This window comes from Notolepis coatsorum (assembly GCF_963971535.1).
Source record: "Notolepis coatsorum genome assembly, chromosome: 16".
In the NCBI taxonomy this organism is placed as follows: Eukaryota; Metazoa; Chordata; class Actinopteri; order Aulopiformes; family Paralepididae; genus Notolepis; species Notolepis coatsorum.
The window spans coordinates 46,217,107-46,241,733 of NC_140180.1; the positions used below are offsets into that span (position 1 = coordinate 46,217,107).

Here is a 24,627-nt window from a genome sequence, read left to right on the forward strand (position 1 = left end):
TGTCCTGAATTTGACAGACGGCTGTAGCAGCGGCAGTGAGGACGGGGGGTGTTCGTGATGTGATTGGTGCTTTGTGTTCGAGGGCCCTCCTCGAAAGGGGCGGTCTATGTACTATTCGACCTTTGATTGGATGAAGACTGTCGTTTGTCTGTAGGACCCGGAAGAACAACTAACCTTGACCAAGGAAACAATTTACACGTGTTGGCTGTCTTCGTACAAATGTACACAATTTGACTATATATTTATCTTACCGATCAAGAAACAACGACGACGAGGACTACGACTACTCAAGGGTCTTCAAATGCTTTTTCCGAATTGGACCATATTTATTATACACCGAAATGGTTAATGATTCCGTGTGGGACTAAATTACTTTAATGTACCGTATAAATTAACATTTACTGGTGGGTATCGAACGATGAGGAGTCCATATATTTGCATGATCAGAAACTGTAAAGCTTTACGAAGACTACATCATAATGCAGTGTCAACAAATCAACAAAGGCTTGTGTGGAGATGCGCGAGTACATCATGCCTTTCACGAGATGAGAAGAAGTACTACATTACTACCCCTGTCTTCTATGTCAACGCCTCCCCTCATATAGGACACCTGTACTCGGCCGTGATAGCTGACTGCCTACACAGGTATAAGCTACTGCAGGGCTTCAACTCGAAATTTGCCACAGGTAAATATCTCATACATGCATGCATTGTACTATATACCTGTATGTCATGTATGTCCCTATGCCATAAATGTCATGATGTCATGTATGTTGTGTATGACGTCATAATAAATGTCACTATGAATTGAAAATGGGGGACCCTGATGTAAACAAGACAAACGTCTTTCTCTGGTCTGCAGCATCCCCTTAACAATTGTATGTATTGAGCTGTACTGTATTGTACCCATTCTGCAATCTGTTAAATAAAGTTTTCATTCATTCATTCATTGTCATTGTTGAATGAGTGTATTGAGAATATGACAATCAGCCTTTTACCATATAAAAAAAATATAGCAAGAATTAGAGGCTATGTCCAAACAAGACCTAGACAAACTAATGCATGCCTTCATCTCTAGCAGGTTAGACTATTGTTAACAGTCTTTTCTCAGGCCTCCCCCAAAAAGCAAACTACAGCTCATTCAGAATGCTGCTGCTACGGTTTTAACAAGGACTGGGAAAGCTGAACACATTACACCAGTCCTCAAATATCTGCATTGGCTACCAGTCTGTCATAGAAATATACTTTAAAATACTGTTGCTAGTCTATAAATCACTCAACGGGTCAGGTCCTGGATACATATCTAAGTTGCTTCTACAATATGAACCCTCTTGTCTTGACCACTTAGTTCATCAGGGACATTGTATAACTGTTCCTAGGACCAGCACAAAACATGGTGAAGCCGCATTCTGCTACTATGCCACACAGCTCGAATAAACTGCCAGAAGATATTAGATCTGCCCCAACTCTGCCTATTTTTAAGAATAGGCAAAACATGTTTTATCACACGTGGGCCCTTGGATGTTAAGAGGTTATTTTTCAAATGTAGCCAAGAGTAAAGACCTTAACCCTATTAAAACAGCAGTCAAAGTGTATATTTAAATCTTTACAGATGTTAAGATTTACCGAAAATAAAAATTTATCGAAAAAATGCTAATTATAAAAAAATGTGTACACTTGATCTCAAGAAGGTGCTGAATGAGCTCAGTGAGCGAGCTCGGTTCCAACACAATTGTAACATGGTGTTATTCACCGGCACAGATGCAAAAAAAAAATCATAATTTATATTCTCCTTTTTTTCCTTACAATTTACTCAAGCCTAGTAACAGACACAATATTTCAGACACTGGGAATACATACCCACAGGTAGAGCTGCCGCGGTATTGATCTTTTCCTTACCGCACAAATTTGCGAAATATTTCGTACCGCTACGATAACTACAAAAAAGAAATGTTTGAAAGCATTTTTTTTTTAGTCTACTCTTTATAGCATATACCCTGCCTCTAGTCTAATGGATTTTCCACTGCATAGTACCTACTCGACTCAACCCGCTTTAGGTACCTGGTACTTTGTTCCTTTTCCACTGCAGGTACTACTCCGTTTGTCTCCGTGTGGGGATGCAGGCGGGGCCGCTTGTGTACACTGAAATCTCCGTGAGCATAGCTATGTCCGAGGGCTTGCAGCAAGCCAGAGTTTAACACAGTTTCAATCAATCAATCAATAACAACATTAACCAGACTCTCGTTGTGTCTATTCTGCTAAAGCTAACGTTACCTCTCATTGTGTCTATTCTACCAAGCAACCCGGGTTTAACGTTACCTATCGTGTCTATCTGCTGACGTTAGCGTTAGCATTAGGCTAACAACAACAACAAGCTTAACACATCAGCGATCTTGTTGTGACACTAAACTCTCCGCTCAGTGGTAAATTGGGTTGATGTCGGTTTTGTTTCATCAATAAATGAGGCAGAATACACAGTGAATCCATCCTTTTTTGTTTATTGCACTTGGTGCTGTTGCAAACAAATCCTGAATGAAATGCATCCTTAGCGAGGCAGTAAAGATGGCGGCTTCCTGCTTTTGTGTAGGAGGCTCCAACGTGTGCCGCGTCTCTCTTCTGACCAATCAGTGGTCTGCAGTGTTTCACATGACTTTTCTGGTACCACTTCTACCCAATAGGGTCGCTTGGAACCGAGTAGGGTATATCTGCAGAGCCGCAAGCCCAACGTCTGTGCGCTACTTTATTATTATTATAAAAAACAGCGGTGATGCGGTATTCAGCCTAACTCTGCGGTGGGCGTGATGCAACAGCGATACCGCAGTAATGCGGTTATCGCGGCAGCTCTACCCACAGGTCCCTAGATGTTCCTAGATTCCTAGAACATGCAAATTGACCTTGTAGAGGTAGAGCAATCTTCCATTTACTTAGGCATGTACCTTTAGGCGAAGTTTCTGAAAATAGGGCTACAGCTTAACCGCTGCTGCTAAACCACTGCACTCTTTTTTGCACTTTACTGCACTTTTGTTTATTTTAATGCACTGAAAATCTATTTGTGAGCATGTACTGCTTTTATACTGTACCCTTCTGTGTTCCTTTTATATATTTTAATTCCAGATAATCATTCTTTTTTATACGGTGCCTTTTTATCATTTATTTTTTGCGTACAGCACTTTGGATTGCCGCCTCTGTGTATGAAATGTGCTTTATAAATACATTTTACTTGACTTGACTTATTGATCAAATAATGGTGTCTGCCTTTATTTAAATATTTTTTCCAGGTACTGATGAACATGGCCTGAAAATCCAACAGGCTGCAGAAGCTGCAGGGAAAGATCCACTAAGCTTTTGCACTGACATATCTGAGAGATTCAAACACCTCTTCAGAAGCTGCAACATCTCATACACAGACTATATCAGAACCACTGAGCAGAGGCACAGTCATGCAGTGCAGCATTTCTGGTCACTGCTTCTGGACAGAGGCCTAATTTACAAAGGCAGTTACGAAGGCTGGTACTCAATGCAGGACGAGAGCTTCCTCACTCCCTCCCAGGTGGCAGATGCTACAGACTCCTCAGGGACAGAGACCAAGGTGTCCCTGGAGAGCGGTCACAAGGTAACCTGGGATGTGGAGACCATGAATGAATATGAAATTGTCTACATAGGCACTAAATGAAACCCAAAGACATATTATGTGGTCAAAATAGTTTGTTTACATTCAAAGTACCTGTAAGTACATTGCAATGCAGTAACAACCCTCTCCCTATATAAGTAACCAAGGTTTTATTTTTATTTATTTTGCCTTTATTTAACCAGGTTTGTCCCATTGAGATTCAGGATCTCTTTTTACAAGGGAGAGCTGGCCAAGAGTAGCAGCAAGACAGTTTCAAAATAAACACAGACATTACAGATAAAAGTAACGTTACAAAATGATCAGATAAAACATTTGCACACAGAAAACCTGGTTACAATAGGCTTAAATACATTCAGGGTTACCAAGCTTTGAATTTTCAGATTGGACTGGAGATTGGTCCATGCAGTAGGTGCGGAAAACCTAAAAGCCTTTTCCCCATTTCTGTTCGGACTTTGGAAACAGCAAAGTGCCGAAAATCTTTCGAGCGGAGATTGTAATTTCCACCATTCAAATTTAAGAGACGATAAATAAATCGGAACCATACCATGAATGGCCTTGTAAATCAATGACTGAGCCGACGTGCACATAAGGAAGGCCAGTTCACTTTTGAATATAATACACAATGGCGAGTAAGAGATCCAGTTTGTAATAAATCTCAGAGCCCCATGATACTATCTATCCAGCATGTGGAGACAGTGAGCAGAGGCATTCATAACACATCACCATAATCAATCACCGGTAGAAAGGTAGACTCCACTAGTTTCTGTTTCACACCAAAAGAAAAGCAAGACTTATTTCTAAAGTAAAATCCTAGTAAAAGCTTCAGCTTCTTTGTAACATAATGGATATGCTTTAAAAGACAAGTGGTCATCAATTAAAAATCCTAGGTATTTAAAAGTAGATGCCAACTACATTTGTTGACCATCTCTCACCATCACAATGTTGAGCTTACTGTTCTAGAATTAGTAAAAAAAACATGTTTAGTTTTTTCTGCAATTAGAACAAGTTGCATTTGACAGAGCTGCTCTTGTACTCTAGTCTATACCATATCAAATGCATACTGAAGATACACAAAAGCGTTATCAGGAGTAGGTGCAAAGTCTATATCATGCTAATCAGCTTGGTGCTTTGTTGCAGGTAGAGTGGATTAAGGAGAAGAACTATATGTTCCGTCTGTCTGAGTTCCGGCCTCGGCTGTTGGACTGGCTGGAAGGGAACCCCAGTGCTGTGCAGCCCGAGCGCTTCCGCCAGGCTGTTGTCCACTGGCTCCAGGAGGATCTCCCTGACCTCTCTGTTTCCCGCCAGAGGAGCCGTCTTCAGTGGGGCATTCCGGTCCCAGGCGACCCTGACCAAACCATCTATGTGTGGTTGGATGCTCTAGTGAACTACCTCACAGTGGCTGGTTATCCATACAAACACGACCAATGGTGGAACGCTGCCCACCATGTCGTGGGGAAGGACATCCTCAGATTTCATGCCATCTACTGGCCGGCTTTCCTTCTAGGAGCTGGTCTCCCGCTGCCACAGGCGATATATGTGCACTCTCACTGGACAGTACAGGGCAAGAAGATGTCTAAAAGTCTGGGGAATGTGGTGGATCCCCTTGAAAGGTCACAGAGGTTCACGACAGACGGCATGAGGTATTTCCTCCTACGTCAGGGTGTCCCAGACACGGACTGTGACTACAACGACGACAAGGTGGTCAAGCTGCTCAACGCAGAGCTGGCCAACACTCTGGGTGGTCTCCTGAACCGCTGCACGGCGCCCTCCCTCAACCCGGCCCAGGTCTTCCCTCGTTTCTGCTCTGAATCCTTCCCCGGGGGACAGACCTTCGGGCCCAAGGGCAGGGCTGTCGCAGAAGACTACCACATGCTGGACAGCCTTAGATGTCTCCCGGCCGTGGTGGAGCAACACTACGAGAGCATGCACACGTACAAAGCTCTAGAGTCCATCAGTGGCTGCGTGAGGCAGACCAATGGGTTTGTTCAGCGTCATTCACCATGGAAGCTGAACAGAGGGGACAGTGAAGACCAACGGTGGTTGGATACCATCATCCATGTGACCCTTGAGTGCTTGAGGATGTACGGTACCCTCCTTCAGCCCATAGTGCCAGTGATGGCTGACAAGCTTCTGTCTCGGCTAGGGGTTGGACTAGCTGAGAGGAGCTGGGCTGCTCTGAACTTCTTGCCCAGCTATCAGGGGAAGGACTGTCCCTATGGTGGCAGACCGTTGGGTCCTGACTCTGGAGTGCTCTTCAGTCGTTTGGAGAGGCCAAATGCCAAGCAAGGAAAACCCAAAACTAAAAAAGCTGCAAAACTGACATGAAAGAAATTATGATTATGCTTCCTGTGTGTCTACTGTAGGTGTTGTCAATAAAGACAGCATTTCAGCTCTGTTTGTTTTCTTTTTTCTCCCCATTTTCTATTTTTTCTCCCTTCCCCAATTTCGTATTGTCCAATTCTACCCCTCCCCTGTCTCGAACGTTGTTAGGCCATGCCTCCCACTGGTCGGCTGCAATGTGGACGAAGCCTTGCATCACGTGTCCCCTCCGGTACACGAGGAGGCAGCCGTCGCATATTTTCACCTGCACAGCGCGATCTCTGTGGCGAGGAGTAACGCGTGGGAGGTTCACGCTGCCCCCGTCGCTTCCTGATTCTGCTGCGCAGGCGCACCAACCGACCTGTAGGAATCGCTGTCCACAATGTCCGATCCCCACCCACCAGCTTCCCACCCCCTAATACTGCCAATTGTATTAGTATGAACGACCAGCCAAGCTGGTAGCAACGCCGAGAGCTGGGCTCGAACCCAGCATATCCTGCATTAGTGGCGAGCGCCTTGCCCACTGTGCCACTTAGCCGCTAGCGCTGTTTGTTTTCAATGTGATAATGAAATAAACATTTTCCTCCACACTGTATATTTATGCCAAAATGTATTTATCTATCTGCCAATTCTGGTTAAGCAAAGTATGGAGATTGACGCATCAGAATGATGGAAAAGTCATTAGAACTCTGAATAAATTGATATGAAGATATAGTTTATAATACATTTATCAACAGGATTGACTTCTAAAATGCATTAGTGGTATTAATGGGGGGGGGGGGGGACTAGCTGTAGTTAGTGTGATTATAAGGCCAAAGGTCACACGGACGGGCAACCAAGTCATCAAATAACCACAAAGTAATTCTGTGCCAAAAATACCATTACCATTACCACACAGCCATAATATACCAAAAGTAGAATGGCACATGTCCACCTGTAAATTGGCCCTCCAGTCATTCATATTTAGGCATTTGTTAACTGTGACTGGTATGACTGAAGCTGCAGCTTGAGGATGGTTGCCTAGCTCATCCCTGGGCAGTCAGGGCATTCTTCCAAGTGTTTCTCAGCTTTTCCTCTCAGGTTTTCAGTGTAGAGCTTATTATACATTTTTGTATACACTGATTACATTGGCCTTATTAATTCAGATTCATCCAGTGCCATTATTGAAAGTGTGACTTAAGTCACATCCCAACAGATGCAACACACCCCATCTACTTTGACAAACGCTTGTTTCTGTTGAAAATGTTCTTTGCTCTAAATATCCCTGGTGCAGCGAAATGTTGTACTTAACTCTACCTTCCTCAACCTCTTTCTAACGGCTCTATCCTTCTCTCGCTGCTCATCTATCTAGTTAGGTCCAGAAATATTTGGACATCGACACAATTTTCATTATTTTGGCTCTACACCACCACAATGGAATTTTGAAATAAATTAAACAATCAAGATGTGCTTTAAATGCAGACCAAGAACACTATCCAGGAGGTAGGTGTATCTGTGTAAAATAGAATAGAATAGAAATACTTTTATTATCCCGTGGGAAATTAGACACTGCAAATCGCTCAACATTTAAACATTTAGACAGGACAGGTCACAATTTAGAATGATAACACAAATCAAATCAAGTTGCCTAGGATAAGAGTAGAGTAAAATAAAATAGGATGAAATAAAATATACAGAAATAAATACAGTAAGAATATACTGAGCATGGGGTAAACAATTGTCAATATAATTATAATTTACATCTAACTAAGTAAGGGATAATGTATAGCTACGAGGTCATTGTCGCAAAATAATTGACCGACAAGAGTTTAAAATACCGAGCCGCCTCGGCGAGGTGTTTTAAACGTCAGTGAAGGTCAATTATTTTGCGACAATGATCGAGTATAGCTATACATTATCCCGCTTATTACATGGCTAACTTACTAACAATATACCCAATTCATTTTACATCGACTCGCAACACTGGTTCTGGCTGCGTTCTGGCTCCGCCCCCTGTCATCGCCGGCAGCAGAACACCGGCAGTGTCTAATTGCACTGAAACAACTGCTTGATTGCGAACAGCTGCGCACAGCGGTCATTATTGTCCCACAGCGGTCATTATTGTCTGATAATGACCGCTGTCGGGGGGCTATTGACCAATCACAAGCAAGCATTTCGGCGAATATGAAAACGCCATGTAATAATGAAATATATATTCCAGTATTCACAGTGTCACAAGGTGCAGTATGCTTTAGGTAGTGTATTGTCCTCCTTGGGTTCCAATAAGACCTAGATCTATGTCTGGCAGCCGTCGCTGCCCCCTGTTGTGGAGCCTGGAGACCGCTAGTCGCGTCCTCCTGCCACTAATGAGCTGCCGCTCTGTGCTCAGTGATGCACAGTGATGCATTATAGTCTGATGGCTGTTGGAATGAAGGACTTCCTGTGCCGTTCAGTGCTGCATTTGGGTAGTGTGAGCCTAGCACTGAACATGCTCCTCCTGTCAGCCAAGTCTGTGTATAGTGGGTGGGTGGGGTTTTCCCTGATGGCCTGGAGCTTAGCGAGGCTCCTCCTCTCCGCCACCCTCGCTAGAGAGTCCAGCTCCACCCCAACCACGCTGCTGGCCTTCCTGACCAGCTTATCCAGCCTCGTTGTGTCCACTGCTCTCAGTCCGCTGCCCCAGCAGGTCACAGCGTACAAGAAGGCGCCCGCCACCACCGACTCAGAACATCCTCAACATCCTTGTACAGACATTGAAGGATCTCAGCCTTCTGAGGAAGTAGAGTCTGCTCTGGCCCTTCTTGTACAGTGCTTCTGCATGTTTTGACCCGTTCAGTTTGTTGTCGATGTGCACACTGAGGTATTTGTACACCTCAACCATGTCCACATCAACTCCCCTGATGGAAACGGGGGTCACAGGTGCACTCCTCCTCCTCCCCAGCTCCACAACCAGTTCCTTGGTCTTCGCCACATTTAGCTGCAGGTGGTTTTTATCGCACCATGTGACAAAGTCCACTACCAGTTCCCGGTATTCCCTCTCGTCACCGTCCTTTATAGATCCCACTATCGCATAGTCATCAGAAAACTTCTGAAGGTGGCAGGACTCTGACCGATAGTGGAAGTCGTTGGTGTAGACAGTGAAGAGGAAGGGAGAGAGCACTGTCCCCTGCGGGGCCCCGGTGTTGCTGACCAGTCTGTCTGACACACAGCTCCGTAGGCGCACGTACTGTGGTCTTCCCGTCAGATAGTCCACAACCCAGGAATAGAGGTTTCACCACAAGATATAAACCATTGGTGAGCCTCAAAAACAGGAAGACCGTATTAGTTAGCCAAAAAACATCTTATATATAAAAAGCAAAAGCCGGTAAATTTCTCGAACATCCTATGGACAGATTAGACAAAGATCAACTTGTACCAGAATGATGTATGGAGAAGGAAAGGAACTGCTCATGAAGCCAAAGCATACCACCTCATCAGTGAAACATGGTGGTGGTATTGTTATGGCGTGGGCATCTATGGCTGCCAATGAAACTGGTTGCCTTGTAATTATTGATTGTGTGACTGCTGACAAAAGCTTCTGAAGTGTTTTGGGCAATATCATCTAATAATACATTTTATTTGGAGGCGCCTTTCAAAACACCCAAGGTCACCTTACAGGGCATAAAAGCAGAACAGTCAAGAGTAAAACAATGATCTTGGCAAAAGTGTCAGAGTTAAAAAACAAGACAAACAATGTAAACGTATGAAATATAAAACAGTGGCACACAGGGTGCCGTTATAGTGAGTATGCCCAGTAAGCAAGGCAGTTAAAAGACGAGGTTAAGAAAATAATAAGATAAACAACAAGTATAAAAAACAGTGAAGTTAAAATAACAGACAAACAAACAGTAGGTGATATTGGGCAGTGATGGAGCTTATAGTGAATATGCGAGTTTGAACAGATGGGTTTTCAATTGTGATCTGAATGATGAGAGTGAGTCTGACTGTCAGATGTGTGGGGGCAGGGAGTTCCAGAGTCTGGGAGCCGAGCAGCTGAACGCTCAGGCACCCATGGTACTGAGGTGTGAGCTGGGGATGGATAAGAGTCCAGTAGAGGGTGCGGGAGGGGGTGTAATCTTGGAGGAGGTCAGTGATGTAGGTGGGGGCTAGATTGTGGAGGGCTTTGAAGGTGAGTAAGAGGTTTTTGAAATCAATCCGGTAGTGCACAGGGAGCCAGTGTAGTTGAATGAGGACGGGGGTGATGTGGTGGGATGAGTTTGTGCAGGTGATAATCCTAGCAGCAGAGTTTTGGATGATTTGGAGTCCGTTGATGAGTTTGGTGGGAAGGCCGCTGAGGAGAGCGTTACAATAATCGATCCGGGATATGACAAATGAGTGGACCAGGATTTCTGTCTGGAGATATTACGGAGGTGAAAGAAGGCAGACCGGGTGGTGTATTTGATGTGTGGTGCAAAGGAGGGAACCGTCCAGAATGACACAGAGGCTTTTGACTTGGGGGGAGAAGGGTACAGGGAAGCCGTAGATGGTGATGTTTGGAACTGCGACACCAGTTATCCCAATGCCAGCCAGGTGGTCCAGGAGTATTGGATGGGAGATGGTGTCGAATGCCGCATTGAGGTCGATGAGGATGGTGAGAAGTCCAGAGTCAGCTGCACGGAGGAGGTCGTTGGTGATTTTGACAAGGGCTGTTTCGGTACTGTGTTGTGGGCGGAAACCGGATTGAAAGGGTTCGTGGAGATTGTTTGTGTCGAGGTGGGATTGCAGCTGTGCGGCAACCACCCTCTCAAGGGTTTTTGAGATGAAGGGAAGGTTGGAGATGGGCCTATAATTATTTAAGTCGGCTGGGTCAGCACCAGGTTTTTTGAGGATGGGAGTAATTGCAGCCAGTTTGAGAGTGGGGGGTACGATTCCAGAGGCGAGGGATGAATTTATTATCTGCTCATATTCAGCCAAATCCTTCAGAACTCATTGGACGGCACTTCACAGTGCAGATGGACAATGACCCGAAGCATAAAGAGTTTTTTTTAAGGCAAAGAAAGAAGTGGAATATTATGCAATGGCCAAGTCAACCACATGGCCTGAATCGAATTGAGCATTAATTTCACTTGCAGACAAAACTGAAGGTAAAATGCCCCAAGAACACGCAGGAACAGAAGACCGTTGCAGTAGAGGCCTGGCAGAGCATCACCAGGGAGGAAACCCAGCGTCTGGTGATGTGTACGGGTTCCAGTCTCAAGGCTGTTATTGACTGAAAAGGATTTGCAGCCAAGTATTAAAAGTGACAATTTAATTCATGATTACCGGTATTAGTTTGTCCAATTACTTTTGGTCCCTTAAAAATGGGGAGGGGGGCACATGTAGAATATGTTGCAATTCCTACACTGTTCACCTGATTTGGATGTAAAAAATGTATTAATCAAATTAAAGCTGAAAGGCTGCACTTATAGCACATCTTGATTGTTTAATTTCAAGTCCCTTGTGGTGGCATACAGAGCCAAAATTGTAAAAATGGTGTCAATATACAAATATTTAAGGCCCGACTATACATGGTGGACATGTGGTAGGATAGGTGGCAATCGTCATTACCTGCATGTAAATCTTTTTTTTGCAATGGCAGTGAGTTTCTTCTTTGAACGCCATAAGTATCTTGTGTTTTATTATAAATTCAAGCTTCCAATGAATAACTATTAAGCACCTAGACATTAAGCACATAACACCATGAATTAACATTGCTGAGGAGCAGATACACAGATGTCAACTTCTCATTGAAATGTTGTTATGCAGTGTTTAGGATCAAATAAATGCAAACAACACAACCACAAGACATAAAAACTGACATGATTTTTTAATGAGAAATACACGAAACTGAAAAAATTGTACAAATTGAAATAAAATTAAAAAAAATTGCATTATTCTTATAATTTCTGGTATTTTTTTTTTTTTACATAAACTCTTCCTTTATTCTCCATGATCCTTTTATTTCACAGCACAATCCCTCCTTGGATTTACCATGATTACATCGCTGAAGTTGAGATATTTTCTAAACAGCATGTAGCCTTGGTGGTCGAGTTGTGGTTTGTCCATCTGGTTGTCCTTAGGGCCTAGAGCAATGTTCCCTCCTAAGAGCCTACACCTCTACAAACAGGGTCTGCACACCATTGGACATTTCCACCTGCCAATCTATGGACTGGGGATATCCCCACACACCGAGGGGTTTCTCTATTCTCTGCACACTACTATAGACAAGCACTATCAATAATATGAGTTGGTACTCTGTCCAGGTTGCGTATCTGGAGAGAGGAGAATTTTTTTTTAAATAAATAAAAAGGGGATTAGTTAAATCAATATCAATACCTGGAAACACCAACAACTGTATACAAAAAGCACACAATATGCACAAAACTTAATGGCTTGTCGTCATCTTACTTGAAAGCTGTTGTTGGAGCTGCCGCACCAGTGCTGCAGTCTGCTGCTGTTGTTGAGTCTGCTGCATTCCCTGCCGTGGGAACTGAAACAAAGACACATCACTCACGTCATTCACAATGACAGCCAGCTAGTGGAGGACATCAATGCTATGTAGCTGAATGCACAATCACATCTGGTATAATTATCTAAACTCTCTAAACTAAACTAAATTATCTAAACTAACATGGATTGTAATTGAAATAGAGCCTTGTGGTTTTGAATCTAGATGTGCTCTCCTTTTGGACAAGACCCATCTTGTTTTCCATCAAAACGAGCATGGTTTGTGAAACAGGTCAAAAGCTAACAATTATTATTTATTCATTTTTATGGTCTTATGTCTGCAAACCAATGAGAACAGTCCAATTGGTCACGATTTGGGTCATAATCTACTGGTTGAGATTCAAGGACCTACCATAGGCTGCTGTGGGGGCAGGGGCTGCATGCCCAGTGCCTGGTTCTGGGCCTGGGCTGGTGGCTGGGCCGATGGTACCTGCTGTTGCTGCTGTTGCTGTTGTTGCTGCTGCTGCTGCTGTTGCTGTTGTTGCTGCTGTTGCTGCTGCTGCTGTTGGGCCTGTTGTTGTTGCTGCTGCTGCTGTTGGGCCTGTTGTTGTTGGGCCTGTTGTTGTTGGGCCTGTTGTTGCTGTTGCTGCTGCTGCTGTTGCTGCTGTTGTTGCTGCTGTTGTTGGGCCTGTTGTTGCTAGACAACAGTGTACATGGAAAGGAAGAGTGCAGGTTTAACCCAGGGGAAAAGGAAATGTCTGTGGTATATAGACTTTTGAACTACTGGCAAACACTAACATTACATAGTTCTCCATATAGGTACAATTAAGTTTCAATTAAAAGAAGCCAACAACAACAACTCATGTATGAAAACAGTTATCAGTGAAATCCAACAACAGTGAATCACATAAGACACAGGGAACATGGAAAAGGGAAAATAATAACATACTCTGAGTGCTTGCTGTTGTCTGAGATACTGCTGTTGTTGCTGTGCTTGCTGCTGCTGCTGCTGTTGCTGCTGCTGCTGTTGTTGCTGCTGTTGCTGTTGTTGTTGCTGCTGTTGCTGCTGCTGCTCTGCCAGCATCTGATTGGGCCTCATGCCTGGGTGGACCGCCTGCCCGCCCCCCATGTGGCCCAAGCTGTGCATGATGGGATTCTGTTGGAGGGACTGGGGAGCAAACCTGTAGTTAGAGTGAGAGAGAAAGAGAGAGAAAGAGAGAAAGAGAGAGAGAAAGAGAGAAAGAGAGAGAGAATCATAACTAGTTCTATGAACATAGGCAAAGCTCTCAAGCTTTACTATTGGTTTACCTTTGTATTCAGTAAACGTAATTTTTAAACTTAAAATGGCAGAAACTGGATATATACCACCAAGATACTCTCCCGATTACAAGCCTCAATTAATATAAGAATCACAATATCTTCTACTGATTAAAAATAGATTCACAAATTCCAAGAATCAATTCATATTTTCGTTTTTCAAGCTCGTAATTGATGAAAGTCAGACTGAACATCTTATTGTTCAGAGGAGAGTATCAGGAGACACTTTGGAATCTCCCGGGAAGAAGGAGCTTGAAAACGATGGTGAAGTATTTTGGGAATAGCCTACTAATGTTAAAAACTGACTCGTTGTACGCCACCTCCCAGAGCCAAAGAAGTGGAACGACAACCTCCAGGAATGTTAGCAAACATTCCTGTAAATCAATGCAGCTGCACAACCTTTCTAAACTGTAGCCAACTCTGAACGGGCGAAGAAAATTACTCAGTTCAGTTTAATTTCAATTGATCTGAGACCCTACAGCACTGTAGATAATCAAAGATTTCCATACATGATCCACACAACTGAGCCCAGGGTCCCGTCAGCTTTTTAATGAGAAAGAGGTGCCAAGAAGAGATAAATGTGATGTGTTTTGTGTGGACATAAGCAATTCAGGCATTAGTTACTACTCACTATATTACAGAAGACTGGCAACTTGAGTTTTGCGTTCTACAAACTAGAGTAATGCATGAAATTGCAACACAGGTGCAAACTAATTAAATGTTTCAGACTCACGTTGCAAACGAATGGCAGCTCACAACTAACATTACCGACCTGGTAATCTACCTGGTGATATACCGATAACAAATGACTGGATTCTTCCACTGCATGCCCTTGAGCAGAAACGGACTCCACAAGCACAGATGTGGCTACAACATGGTAGGCAAGGTTTTCATTTGATTCTGTGCATTTCTTTTCTTTGAGACGTATTAAACCGCCTACTGCAGTCAAAAGTAACTCAAAACCAGCTATCTCAAAACAAATCTATGCATGTAATGAACCGAGAAACGATATGAATCGAATTGTAACCCCAAGAATCTATATTGAATCGTGAGATTACCCCGAATAGTGAGTGCCTAGTTGAGAAAAACAATTATAATAATAAAACGCTACAGGCGGCCGGGTAGCGCAGCGGACTAAGCGACGGCTTGGCCGGTCGTCATACTGACACATTTGGCAGTGTCAGCGGGAGGGAAGCCGGTGGGTGGTCGTTGTAAACAGTGACTCCAACAGGTCGGTCAGGGCGCCTGCACAGCGAGGAAGGGATCTGGGTGAGGTAGTGTGCCCTCCAACGCGTTACACTCACCCAATGAGAGTCCTCGCTGCTAGGTGAAAAGAGGCTGCTGGCTGTCTCCTATGTATCGGAGGAAGCATGTGATAGACTTCAGGGCTCCCTAGACCGGCAAGTAGGGGGCAAATGCGTGCAACGACCAGGAAGGGGAGGGGGAAATTGGCATAAAGACTAAATTGGGATGGGAGGAAAATACAAGATAAATAGGAGAAAAAGTGGATATATATAAAAAAGAAAAACGCTACACTATTCAATAAAAAAAGAAAAGAAAAAACAGGAAAAGCAAGCGCTTCGCTGGGCCTGCCGACCTTGTGTTCTGCATGGTGTGGACGTAGCCTGGAGCCTGCTGATGGACGTAGCCGCTGGGTCTCTGCTGGATCTGCCTCAGAGGCTCCACCACGCCTGGGTTGCTGCCGGGGTGGGAGCCCTGGAAGCCTGGATTCCCATAGGGGGGGTTTACTAGGCCGGCGGCCTGGGAGGGGTGCTGCTGCATCCCCATGTGGGAGCCATATGTGGTGTAGCCCTGGGATATGTTCTGGAGAAGCAGAGGCAAAAAGAACTTCACTTTCACCCTCGGGGTCATTGCATTCGTGTGTCAACGGCACTACACACAGCATAGTCCAAGGAGAATGCATGCAAGAAATTATGAGAAAATAGATGAGAAAATATTATAAAGAGGTATAAGGGAGACATGCTGCTGGTAAGAATAAGTCAGTATAAGGGCCCGCCCGCATGAATATTAAAGGCAACCAACTTGTGTTCGGCTTTTCTCTGATTGGCCGCGCCCCCCCGCCCCCACGCGCAGGCAAGCGCAGTCGTCCCACGTCCCAAATGAAATCCAAGGAGCGCAAGCGAGCGGCAGCGCAGGCAACCAACTTGTGTGTACCAACGCACTTGTGTTGGGCTGCTGTTCCAACCAACTTGTGTTCAGCTGCGGTAGCAGTGGAGCGCTATGAAATGCGCTGAACTAGAAAGCGTAACGTTATTATGTTTCGCGTTTTTAACAACCAACTACCAGATTCACTTGTGTATAAACAAAGCCCATACAGTTATGAAATGCGCTGAACTAGAAAGCGTAACGTTATTATGTTTCGCGTTCCATTGATTAACGCCATTACCTGCTGTGCTGTAGGAAGCAGAGGTACAGTAAGTTACAGTAGGTGTAGGTTACATGTTTAATCAAAGCCCATACAATTTTTTAGATTAATGATTGTGGATATAATATAGAAAACACATCATTATGATATTGTCAGATGGCGCAAAATACAATGGTGAGTGAGAAATATATCTCCAGTGATAAAACCCAGTGCTCTATGTCTCTATGATACACAGCGTGAATGGGCTTTCAGAGGGAGAGGCATGACTTCGCGACAGCCATATTAGACACTCACTGTACATCAGTGTGGAACTGTAACGTTATATGTTATTTCGCCCGTGGAGGCTGCTGAGCCTGAAGCGCAGCGGGGCGACGCGGTGGTTTATCCCCGGCTTCTGTGCGCCGCCCGCGGCTTGACTCTGTTCAGCTCCAGCAGCAGCAGCGGCCGTTCCTCCGTTGTAGAAGCCCTTCAATGACAGCGGCTCTCATATTTTGCGAATGCATAAACTATATCTTAAATTATGGCTATGTGTCTAATATGGCTGTCGCTTATCAATGACTTCGCGACAGCCATATTAGACACATCGCCATAATTTAAGATATAGTTTATGCATTCGCAAATATGAGAGCTCTGTCATTGAAGTGGGTGGTGGCAGCATTACTAACAGTAGCGATTTTTATTGTTTTGTCATGACCAAACATAATCCCAACATATAGGAGGTGTACTGTATGTCAAATGTCGGTCATGTGGTGGAAGAGTTTAGTACAGTCACACAACAGAACACCGCTGTAGTACAGTCACACAACAGAACACCGCTGGTTCTGCCGCGTCTCTCTTGCCGCAAGGGCGTGTGCTAGTGGATTGATTGATTGGCCGTGTGGCCAATCAGAGGAACGAAAAGCTGAACACAAGTTGGTTGCCTTTAATATTCATGCGGCCCGGCTACATTGATCCATTGAGTCGGTTTTATCTCTGTGTTGTTACACATGATTACGTTAGGTCCCGTTTTAAATGCAAACCAACTGTAGTAACACCTCACGTCTGTTTTATCTCTGTGTTGTTACACATGATTACGTTAGGTCCTGTTGTAAATGAAAAACCAACTGTAGTAACACCTCACGTCTGTTTTATCTCTGTGTTGTTACACATGATTATGTTAGGTCCTGTTGTAAATGAAAAACCAACTGTAGTAACAACTCACGTCTGTTTTATCTCTGTGTTGTTACACATGATTACGTTGGGTCCCGTTTTAAATGCAAACCAACTGTAGTAACACCTCACGTCTGTTTTATCTCTGTGTTTCGACATATCAATGTAGCTGGGCCCTAATGATGGCGCTTTACATGAGCATTTTCAAGGAATTCAAACAAAAGTAGCTAATCAAATGTAAAAGCCTTGCCTGGGAGGGCTGCATTGAGGTATACGGTTGGTTGGGCGTCATCTGTCTCATCTGTTGTCCCAGTATGCTCTGGTTCTGAAAACACAGACACACAACAACAGTCAGTAAATAACTCTTGGCTGATTCATCATTCTCTTCGAGAGAAATACAGATTCATTTATACACTGCTTTGTTCATAAAGGCAGTCACAGTATGATGTTCTGTAGGCCTGCACAGAATCCACAGAATTCAAGATTCAAGATTTTCAATAGAAAATTCCAAGGTGAAATTGGCAAAGATTCAGATATGATTTTAAAACTTTAGATAATAGTAACTAATCATTATCCAACGTCGCGATCATACAAACGCATGTTTTATGATGGAGTTTCGGTAAAGTACACGTATAATAGCCGTTACCTTTGTTTTAGAGGTACTCCATTTCTCACTTCGAGTCCAACAGTGTCTTGAATCAGAACAGGATCAATACATATAACGTTAGGTAGCCCGCATCAGTCTTCTTCATCTGCTCGGGCCAGACTATAGACGGAGCCGAATAGGTTTCCTCATCGGTCGGTTTTATTAGTTTTTTTTACGTTTTACCAGTAGTGCCGAGTCCAACATAGTCCATAGTCTGGTGGAAACGCACCTTATCGTCCATAATCATCCATATAATCCATTTAGTCTTTTTCATAATATCCAATAGTTCCCTCTAGGCCAGGGGTCAGCAACCTTTTTGACATGGAGTGCCTGTTTGAAATATAGTTGTAACTAGTGTGCCTCAACAATATTCCATGCATCGTAATTATTTTTTCTCATAATCAGGTATTTTTAATGATAATTTTTACATTATTACATCATTATTGTTATTGTTATTATTAACAATATTATTATGATGGTTGTATCAACCCTAAATCTGAGTTGGGGGGGGGGGATGCATGCAATGCAGACAAACAGCTGCATACAGTGCGACCATTTCACTCACATTTGCCCATTCATTATTGGACACATACTGTACGTGTGCTGTCATAGCTCCACCTACAGGCCTAATGGAGAACACCAGGATGTGAATGGAGGGTGAATGTGAGGTATATCGTGTAAATAAGTTTTGATTGATTGCAAGACTACACTGTACAAAAAATATAATAATAAGTTACCATAACTTAAAAATATTGAGTTCAGTTACTGTGCATTAAGGTTCAGTTTTCAATCCATAATAAGTTAACAGAAAAATAAGTACACAACCACATTATTTCAACCTAATAAAACTATGTTTATTGTCATTGTTTTAAGAACACAAGTTGACTTGGTAATACTCACATTGAGTAAAAAAAAATTGCTTTTAACATGTGCAATGTTCAATGAAATAGAAAAATAAATAATAAAATGTGTTGATTAATCCCACTGGTCACAATGGTGACCGTAATAATGTTTTTGTTATAAGGCTCTGCAAATGTTACTGAATGATGTAGCAATGTATTTCCAGCTAAATTGAAATAATAAACAAATAAAGGGTCTCAATTAAATATGTGGTAGTAAAAAGAACCTGTGGGAGGATTTCAACAAGATAAATGCGACAACAGTGCAAAATATTTCACTATAATATTTCAAAGCAAAAAAAAATAAAAAAAAGTTATAATATTTTTTTTATTTTTTTTTTATTTTTTTTATGCTGCCCCCTGTGCCTATGAAAATGCCCCCGCGTGCCTATGCAGGCACGCGTGCCTAGGGTTGCCTACCCCTGCTCTAGGCGATCGCGATTGTTGAATGTGTCCTGCTCACTGCTGCTCGAATGTGTCCTGCTCACTGCTGCTTGTTTGGGGCTGTGGGGCCGGCACTAAGCTGGCCCATGCATGTTCATAAGGTAGGCGATACTGCCACCTGGCGAGATTCGATCATCATTGCAATTCCAACGTAGGCAGATGTGCCAGGGAGCTTCGGCTGAGTGTTTAGAACGGGGATCAAAGGAAAAAGATCAAAGGATCTAAAAACGAGATATTACGTTTTTGGCGCTCAAGCGTTGGCGGCGAAACACGAGATATTATGTTTTAGGCGCTCAATGAGTTAAGATAAGATATTCCTTTATTAGGGTTGGTCATCTCGTCTTTGCCTTAACCCTTTCACTGCCACACGACAGCCGGTTAACCCTTTCACTGTGACAATACAGAAGGTTATGATGCTAATGATGGAGCATCGCCGTCGGTTGTGTGATAGTAAAGGGTTAACCTTCTGTTGTGTGGCAGTGAAAGGGTTAAACACAAAAAACACTACCAGGATCTAATCTCCAAAACAGACCCTCCATCATGCCAGGGCCTGTACCTGTACAGCCCACTAGCTCCCCCCGCTGGTCAAGTCTACTCAACGCAGACCGACTCACCAGTCTGACCTGTAGCTGCTGACGCAGTATCTGGCCCTGTGGTATGTTGGGTTGGGGCTTGTAGCCCATCTGGTACTGCTTGTCCAGGCCCATCATGCCAGGCATCATCATGGGCGGGTAGCTTGGCCGCGTGGGCATCATCTTGTTCATCTGGGGGTTCCGGGCCGGTCTGTATGGGGTGTCTAAACCGGGGCCTCCTGTGAGAAAAGGGGTAAAGCAATGATGTAAGCATACAATATACTTCAGTGAAAATGGAAAATTATTTGATTCCAGGTATCTATTACATATGGACTCAGCTAAAAGTGATAATTATGACATGGTATTCTAGACACTGACCTGGAGGCAGAGGTTGGTTCTGAGCATACATGCCTATGGGCGGCTGGCCGTAACCCATCCTGCCGTAGGGGTGGTTCTGCTGCCCCATCATCAGCTCAGGGGGCATACCTGCTCCATAGGACACTCCGCTTGGTGTGCGGTTCACAAAGTCCTATTACAAGGAGGACAAAAATAAAAATGTATGCACATTACAGAAATGCCATTACATTTCTTTTAGATTTGAGGGTAGCATGCAAACCCTTAGCTGGCAACTAAACAGTTTGGAGAAGGCAAGCAAGTTAGTTCATGTTGAATCAGAAAATGGGTGGAAAATACCAACCACCAGATACCAGCTTAGATAAGGAAAATACACGTTAATCCAACTGATATTCATCGAATTGGACAACATGGTAATTGGGAAGTGTGATATGAAAGTGAAACTCCCAATTTCCAAATGAGATTATCAAGTATTTCAGATAGCATTGCATTGACGTGGTTTCTAGACATGCTGATACTTCCACTCTAAAGCCTTCCTAGATCATTCTGCCTTTAGATTTCTCACCGTGTTATGGTACCCATCATTGTATCCTGTATGATAAAGTTAGCTGTTTCTGTATAAAGCCCTTATGAATGAATGAAGTTTTTATTTTTCGGTCTTGTTTACAGACAAATCAAACACACCCGTGTGGACTTAAAATAAAAATAAAAAATGAAAAATCACAAATGTACATATTCAAGGCAAGCTCACATACAAAATCAACGACCAAAAAAGAATAGGTTGAAGTACATGCTTATTTTTGCCTATCCTTTACAAATTCTTAAAAACTAAATATATTTTAATATAAGAAAGAAAAACTTAAAATATGCTGCAAGATATAATCTTTTTAAAGAAAAAAAACAAATGTTTGATGTTTTACTCAATTATTTGATCCTTTAAGGCTTTTTTAAATCTCCCCTGAGAAGTACACAACTTCAACCCGTCACTAAGGCTATTCCATAATTTAACTCCCAAAATTGAAACACATCTAGCTTTTACATTAGTTCTTACCTTATTACATGTTTTAAGAATACATAACCCTCTTAAATTATACTTTCCTTCTCTTGGTTGAAAGAGACATTGAATACAAACTGGTAGGCTTTATTCTTAGCACGAAAAATTATTTCCAAGGTTTTTATGTACACCATATCTACACATTTTAATGTGCAGGACTTTATGAATAATGGATTTGTCGACTAGCTTTGATTATTATTCTAATAGCTCTTTTCTGTAGTTTAATAATGGGATCTACTTATTTGTTTTATAAACATTCCCCCAGACCTCAACACAATATGACATGTATGGCACAACAAGTGAAAAATACAATATATGGAAACATTTCCAACAGATTTGGCTAATTTACCTTTGATATATTGTATATGTGGCTTCCAACAGAGTTTGTGATCTATAATCACACCTAAGAATTTTGTTTCATATACTCTTTCAATTTCGGTTCCATTTAAATGATTATTGATGATCTTCTGTGCCCCAGACAAGGACCACAATGGAAATAAGCTGAGCTTTTTTGTGTCTATCCTTGGCAGTATTCCATGTCACATGTTATTTATATATTGTCAAAATAAAGTCAAGTCGAGCCAGACATATGGAATGTTTCTATATTGTTTTTGTAATATATATTGTACCTCCCGACGTCATTGTAAATGAGAGCTTTCACTCTCAATGATCTTTCAAGATTAAATCAAAAGTCTGAAACATGACTTTTCACAATTCCCTCGTCAGAAACAATGCGTTCTGGCCCGGTGCCACCACTGACCTCCGTCTTGTTGGCAGAGGCGGGTTTCTTCTTCTTGTTAGACTTCTTCTTGTTGGAATCGGAGGCCACGGCGGGCACGCTCTTCTCAGGCTTGACCGTCTCCGCCATCTTCTTCTCGGGCTCCATGGAGACAGGGGTGGGGGGCTCTTCCTCCTCGGGGGGCAGGGGGAGGGGCTCCAGGTAGTAGCTCCGGGGCTTGGGCTTCAGGTGAGTGTGGTAGAGCAGGAAGCGCTGCTGCTCCTCGAACTTGGTGACCTTGCGGTCGACGCGCACCGTGCCGAACCAGCCCCAGGAGAGAGGCGCAGAGTGCTTCAGCCCCTCGAAGACGTCCCAGGGAGAGATCTTCTGTTTAGTTGATACTTGGAGGCCCTGATGGGAGGGAAGGATAGGGGGGAGAGAGAGAGAGAGAGAGTAAGAAGATGTTTTAAAATATATGCTATGTTTGAAATATATTCCATGTTTAAATGCTGTTGTAAAGAGACGTTCGCTAAATATGTTGCCTACAACAGCCAGATTACTGCAACACTGTACATGTAAACATTAATAGATAGTTATAAAGTTTACACGTTATTAGCATCTACAGCAATCATTCGTAACCAAATACACAAAATACCAAATCTCATCTATTAGATGAAGACAAATAGTAAAAGGAAATACATGGGTACATTAAGATGATTCTTGAGAATGTACACCTTGACTATTTACTATAGGGGTGTAACGGTATACAGAAGCCACGGTTCGGTACGTACCTCGGTATTGTGGTCACGGTTCAGTACAACAGGATTTTTTTTTAAATAATTATTATTATATATTTATAATTATAATAATTATTATTAAATTGAATAATCTTCTGTGGGCGGCTACGTGGCGTAGTGGGCAAGGCGCTCACCACGAATGACGGAGACGCTGGGCTTGCCTGTTCGAGCCCAGCGCTCTACATTGCTTTCAGTTTAGCTGGTCGTTCATACTAATACACATTGGCCGTATTAGGGGGTGGGAAACTGATGGATGGGGATCGGGCGTTGTGGACAGCGACTCCTACAGGTCGGTTGGTGCGCCTGCGCAGTAGAATCAGGAAGTGTCGGGGGCAGCGTGAGCCTCCCACGCGTTACTCGTCGCCACTGAGAGATCGAGCTGCGCAGGTGAAAAGATGCGACTGCTGTTACCTCAAGTACCGGAGGGGACTTGTGCTATGTATGACTTAGTCCACATTGCAGCCGGCTTGTGGGAGGCAAGAAACAGCGTTCGTGACAGGGGAGGGTTGAATTGGATGATACGAAATTGGGATGGGAGAAAATAAAGAAAATGGGAGAAAAAGTGGATAAAAAAAAATTGAATAATCTTCTATAGGCTTGCCGTGGTAGTCAGTGATACTGGTGTCGCTCTGTGTTCAGGCATCCACTGAGTAAATTAATTGCCTACTGCCCCCTTAACAACTTAGGCTTGTTAAGTTTCAGTTTCACTTGTAGAGAGGATTTAACATCACGTGAAGCCGAGACTGAAGACTAGAGAACAGATGACATGTTACACAACAATGGCAGAGGATTTATCAATATTTTGGATTTAAACACAGTAGCAGTTCAACTGGAGAGGAGCTCAGATGATACATACAGTCCGGAAAAGTATGTATTGCTTTTTTCCCCTTTCGATCAGTTGTGAGAGAATGTCGGCGGGAGATAGTTGGCGTGTGTGTTGGTGACACACCAACTTGGTGTGTCTGTGTGTGTGTCTTTCCATTGGTTAACATTATTGGGCGAACAAGAAAACGAAAGAAAACTGTAAAATTGTAAGGACCCTGCTGTGTTACAATTACAAACATGATACATTCATGGTTTTGTTTTAGGGACACCAGACACCTGTAGTAAGAGGGGAGAAACAGCCTGCAGTGCAGAGGGTCAGTGCGCATTGTTAATTAGTTCTGTCCGCTTGTCATCGTGCGTGTGTTTACAAGCTTCAACGTTTTATTCATCATCTAAATTTGGCAATACAAGCTTAATATTCAACGTTAAAGATCAATGTAAGCCAGTAAAGTAAAGATATTGAGCATAGATTTGTAAAATGTGCAACCCTAGTTTCACCTAGTGGTATGAGACGTATTCTTCATATGGCTGCACGTACCGCACCGTGGCGCACGTACCGTAAATTCGTGGGACGAATACACATACCGTTACACCCCTACTATTTACATATAGGTGTAGACACAACCTATGAAAAATAAACTAAAAACGTACCTCCTTCTCAAAGCCTGCAATCTTGTTACCCTTGGTGTCTATTAGCGAGCCCTGGGGTTCGCAGGTGATGACATCACGGGTCTGCTTGGGGAGAGGCAGCAGCTGGCGCACCTTCTCCAGGCTCTCTGACTGACGGTCGCCCAGCTCTTTCTGTCGAGAGACCACGAGGAAATCTTATAGAGACCACTGGTTATAATCTGTACCTCAGGCAGTACCTCAGATGAAGTACCATATAACTGTGTTTAAGTTTTCAGCGTAACAATATTTTCAAACTTTAGCATCTGAAGATGGTAGCCAAGTTAAAAGTGTTGTGTTGATTCAGTTAAAGACCATAGAGGTTGAGCACTTTGTGATATGTCACATTCACATCCCCAAGTGTTTTTTTTTTTTTTTAATCCTCTTTTTCTCCGCCTGATTTTGTGCT

At 43.2% G+C, this 24,627-nt stretch overlaps 2 protein-coding genes across 3 annotated transcripts in view; one reads left to right on the forward strand and one right to left on the reverse strand.

Moving 5' to 3' along the window:
- Window positions 1-202: 202 nt before the first annotated feature.
- mars2 (methionyl-tRNA synthetase 2, mitochondrial) lies at window positions 203-6,219 on the forward strand. The gene is made up of 3 exons (XM_084331631.1): window positions 203-686; window positions 3,279-3,613; window positions 4,769-6,219. The coding sequence occupies exons 1-3, from the start codon at window positions 419-421 to the stop codon at window positions 5,954-5,956; spliced, it is 1,791 nt and encodes a 596-aa protein (XP_084187757.1). The 5' UTR covers window positions 203-418; the 3' UTR covers window positions 5,957-6,219.
- Window positions 6,220-11,756: 5,537 nt separating this feature from the next.
- med12 (mediator complex subunit 12) overlaps window positions 11,757-24,627 on the reverse strand; it is a 99,945-nt gene continuing 87,074 nt past the window's right edge. Inside the window, exons 34-43 of one of the 2 annotated variants that reach the window (XM_084331255.1) lie at window positions 24,204-24,353; window positions 21,973-22,341; window positions 20,183-20,333; window positions 19,856-20,043; window positions 17,494-17,568; window positions 15,306-15,532; window positions 13,341-13,572; window positions 12,804-13,088; window positions 12,353-12,434; window positions 11,757-12,216 (exon numbers count right to left, since the gene is read on the reverse strand). In XM_084331255.1, the coding sequence (XP_084187381.1) occupies window positions 12,179-12,216; window positions 12,353-12,434; window positions 12,804-13,088; window positions 13,341-13,572; window positions 15,306-15,532; window positions 17,494-17,568; window positions 19,856-20,043; window positions 20,183-20,333; window positions 21,973-22,341; window positions 24,204-24,353 (1,797 nt within the window). In that variant the 3' untranslated portion in view covers window positions 11,757-12,178. Of the gene's footprint in view, window positions 12,217-12,352; window positions 12,435-12,803; window positions 13,089-13,340; window positions 13,573-15,305; window positions 15,533-17,493; window positions 17,569-19,846; window positions 20,044-20,182; window positions 20,334-21,972; window positions 22,342-24,203; window positions 24,354-24,627 lie in introns of both variants that reach the window. The other variant, XM_084331254.1, reaches the window with a different exon arrangement.

Excerpts from the sequence above, each read along its gene's own strand:
- mars2 (XM_084331631.1), top strand. The coding sequence starts at position 419 with ATGAGGAGTCCATATATTTGCATGATCAGAAACTGTAAAGCTTTACGA. Across the intron at positions 687-3,278 it reads CAACTCGAAATTTGCCACAG|GTACTGATGAACATGGCCTG; the intron begins GTAAATATCTCA and ends TATTTTTTCCAG. Across the intron at positions 3,614-4,768 it reads CCCTGGAGAGCGGTCACAAG|GTAGAGTGGATTAAGGAGAA; the intron begins GTAACCTGGGAT and ends GCTTTGTTGCAG.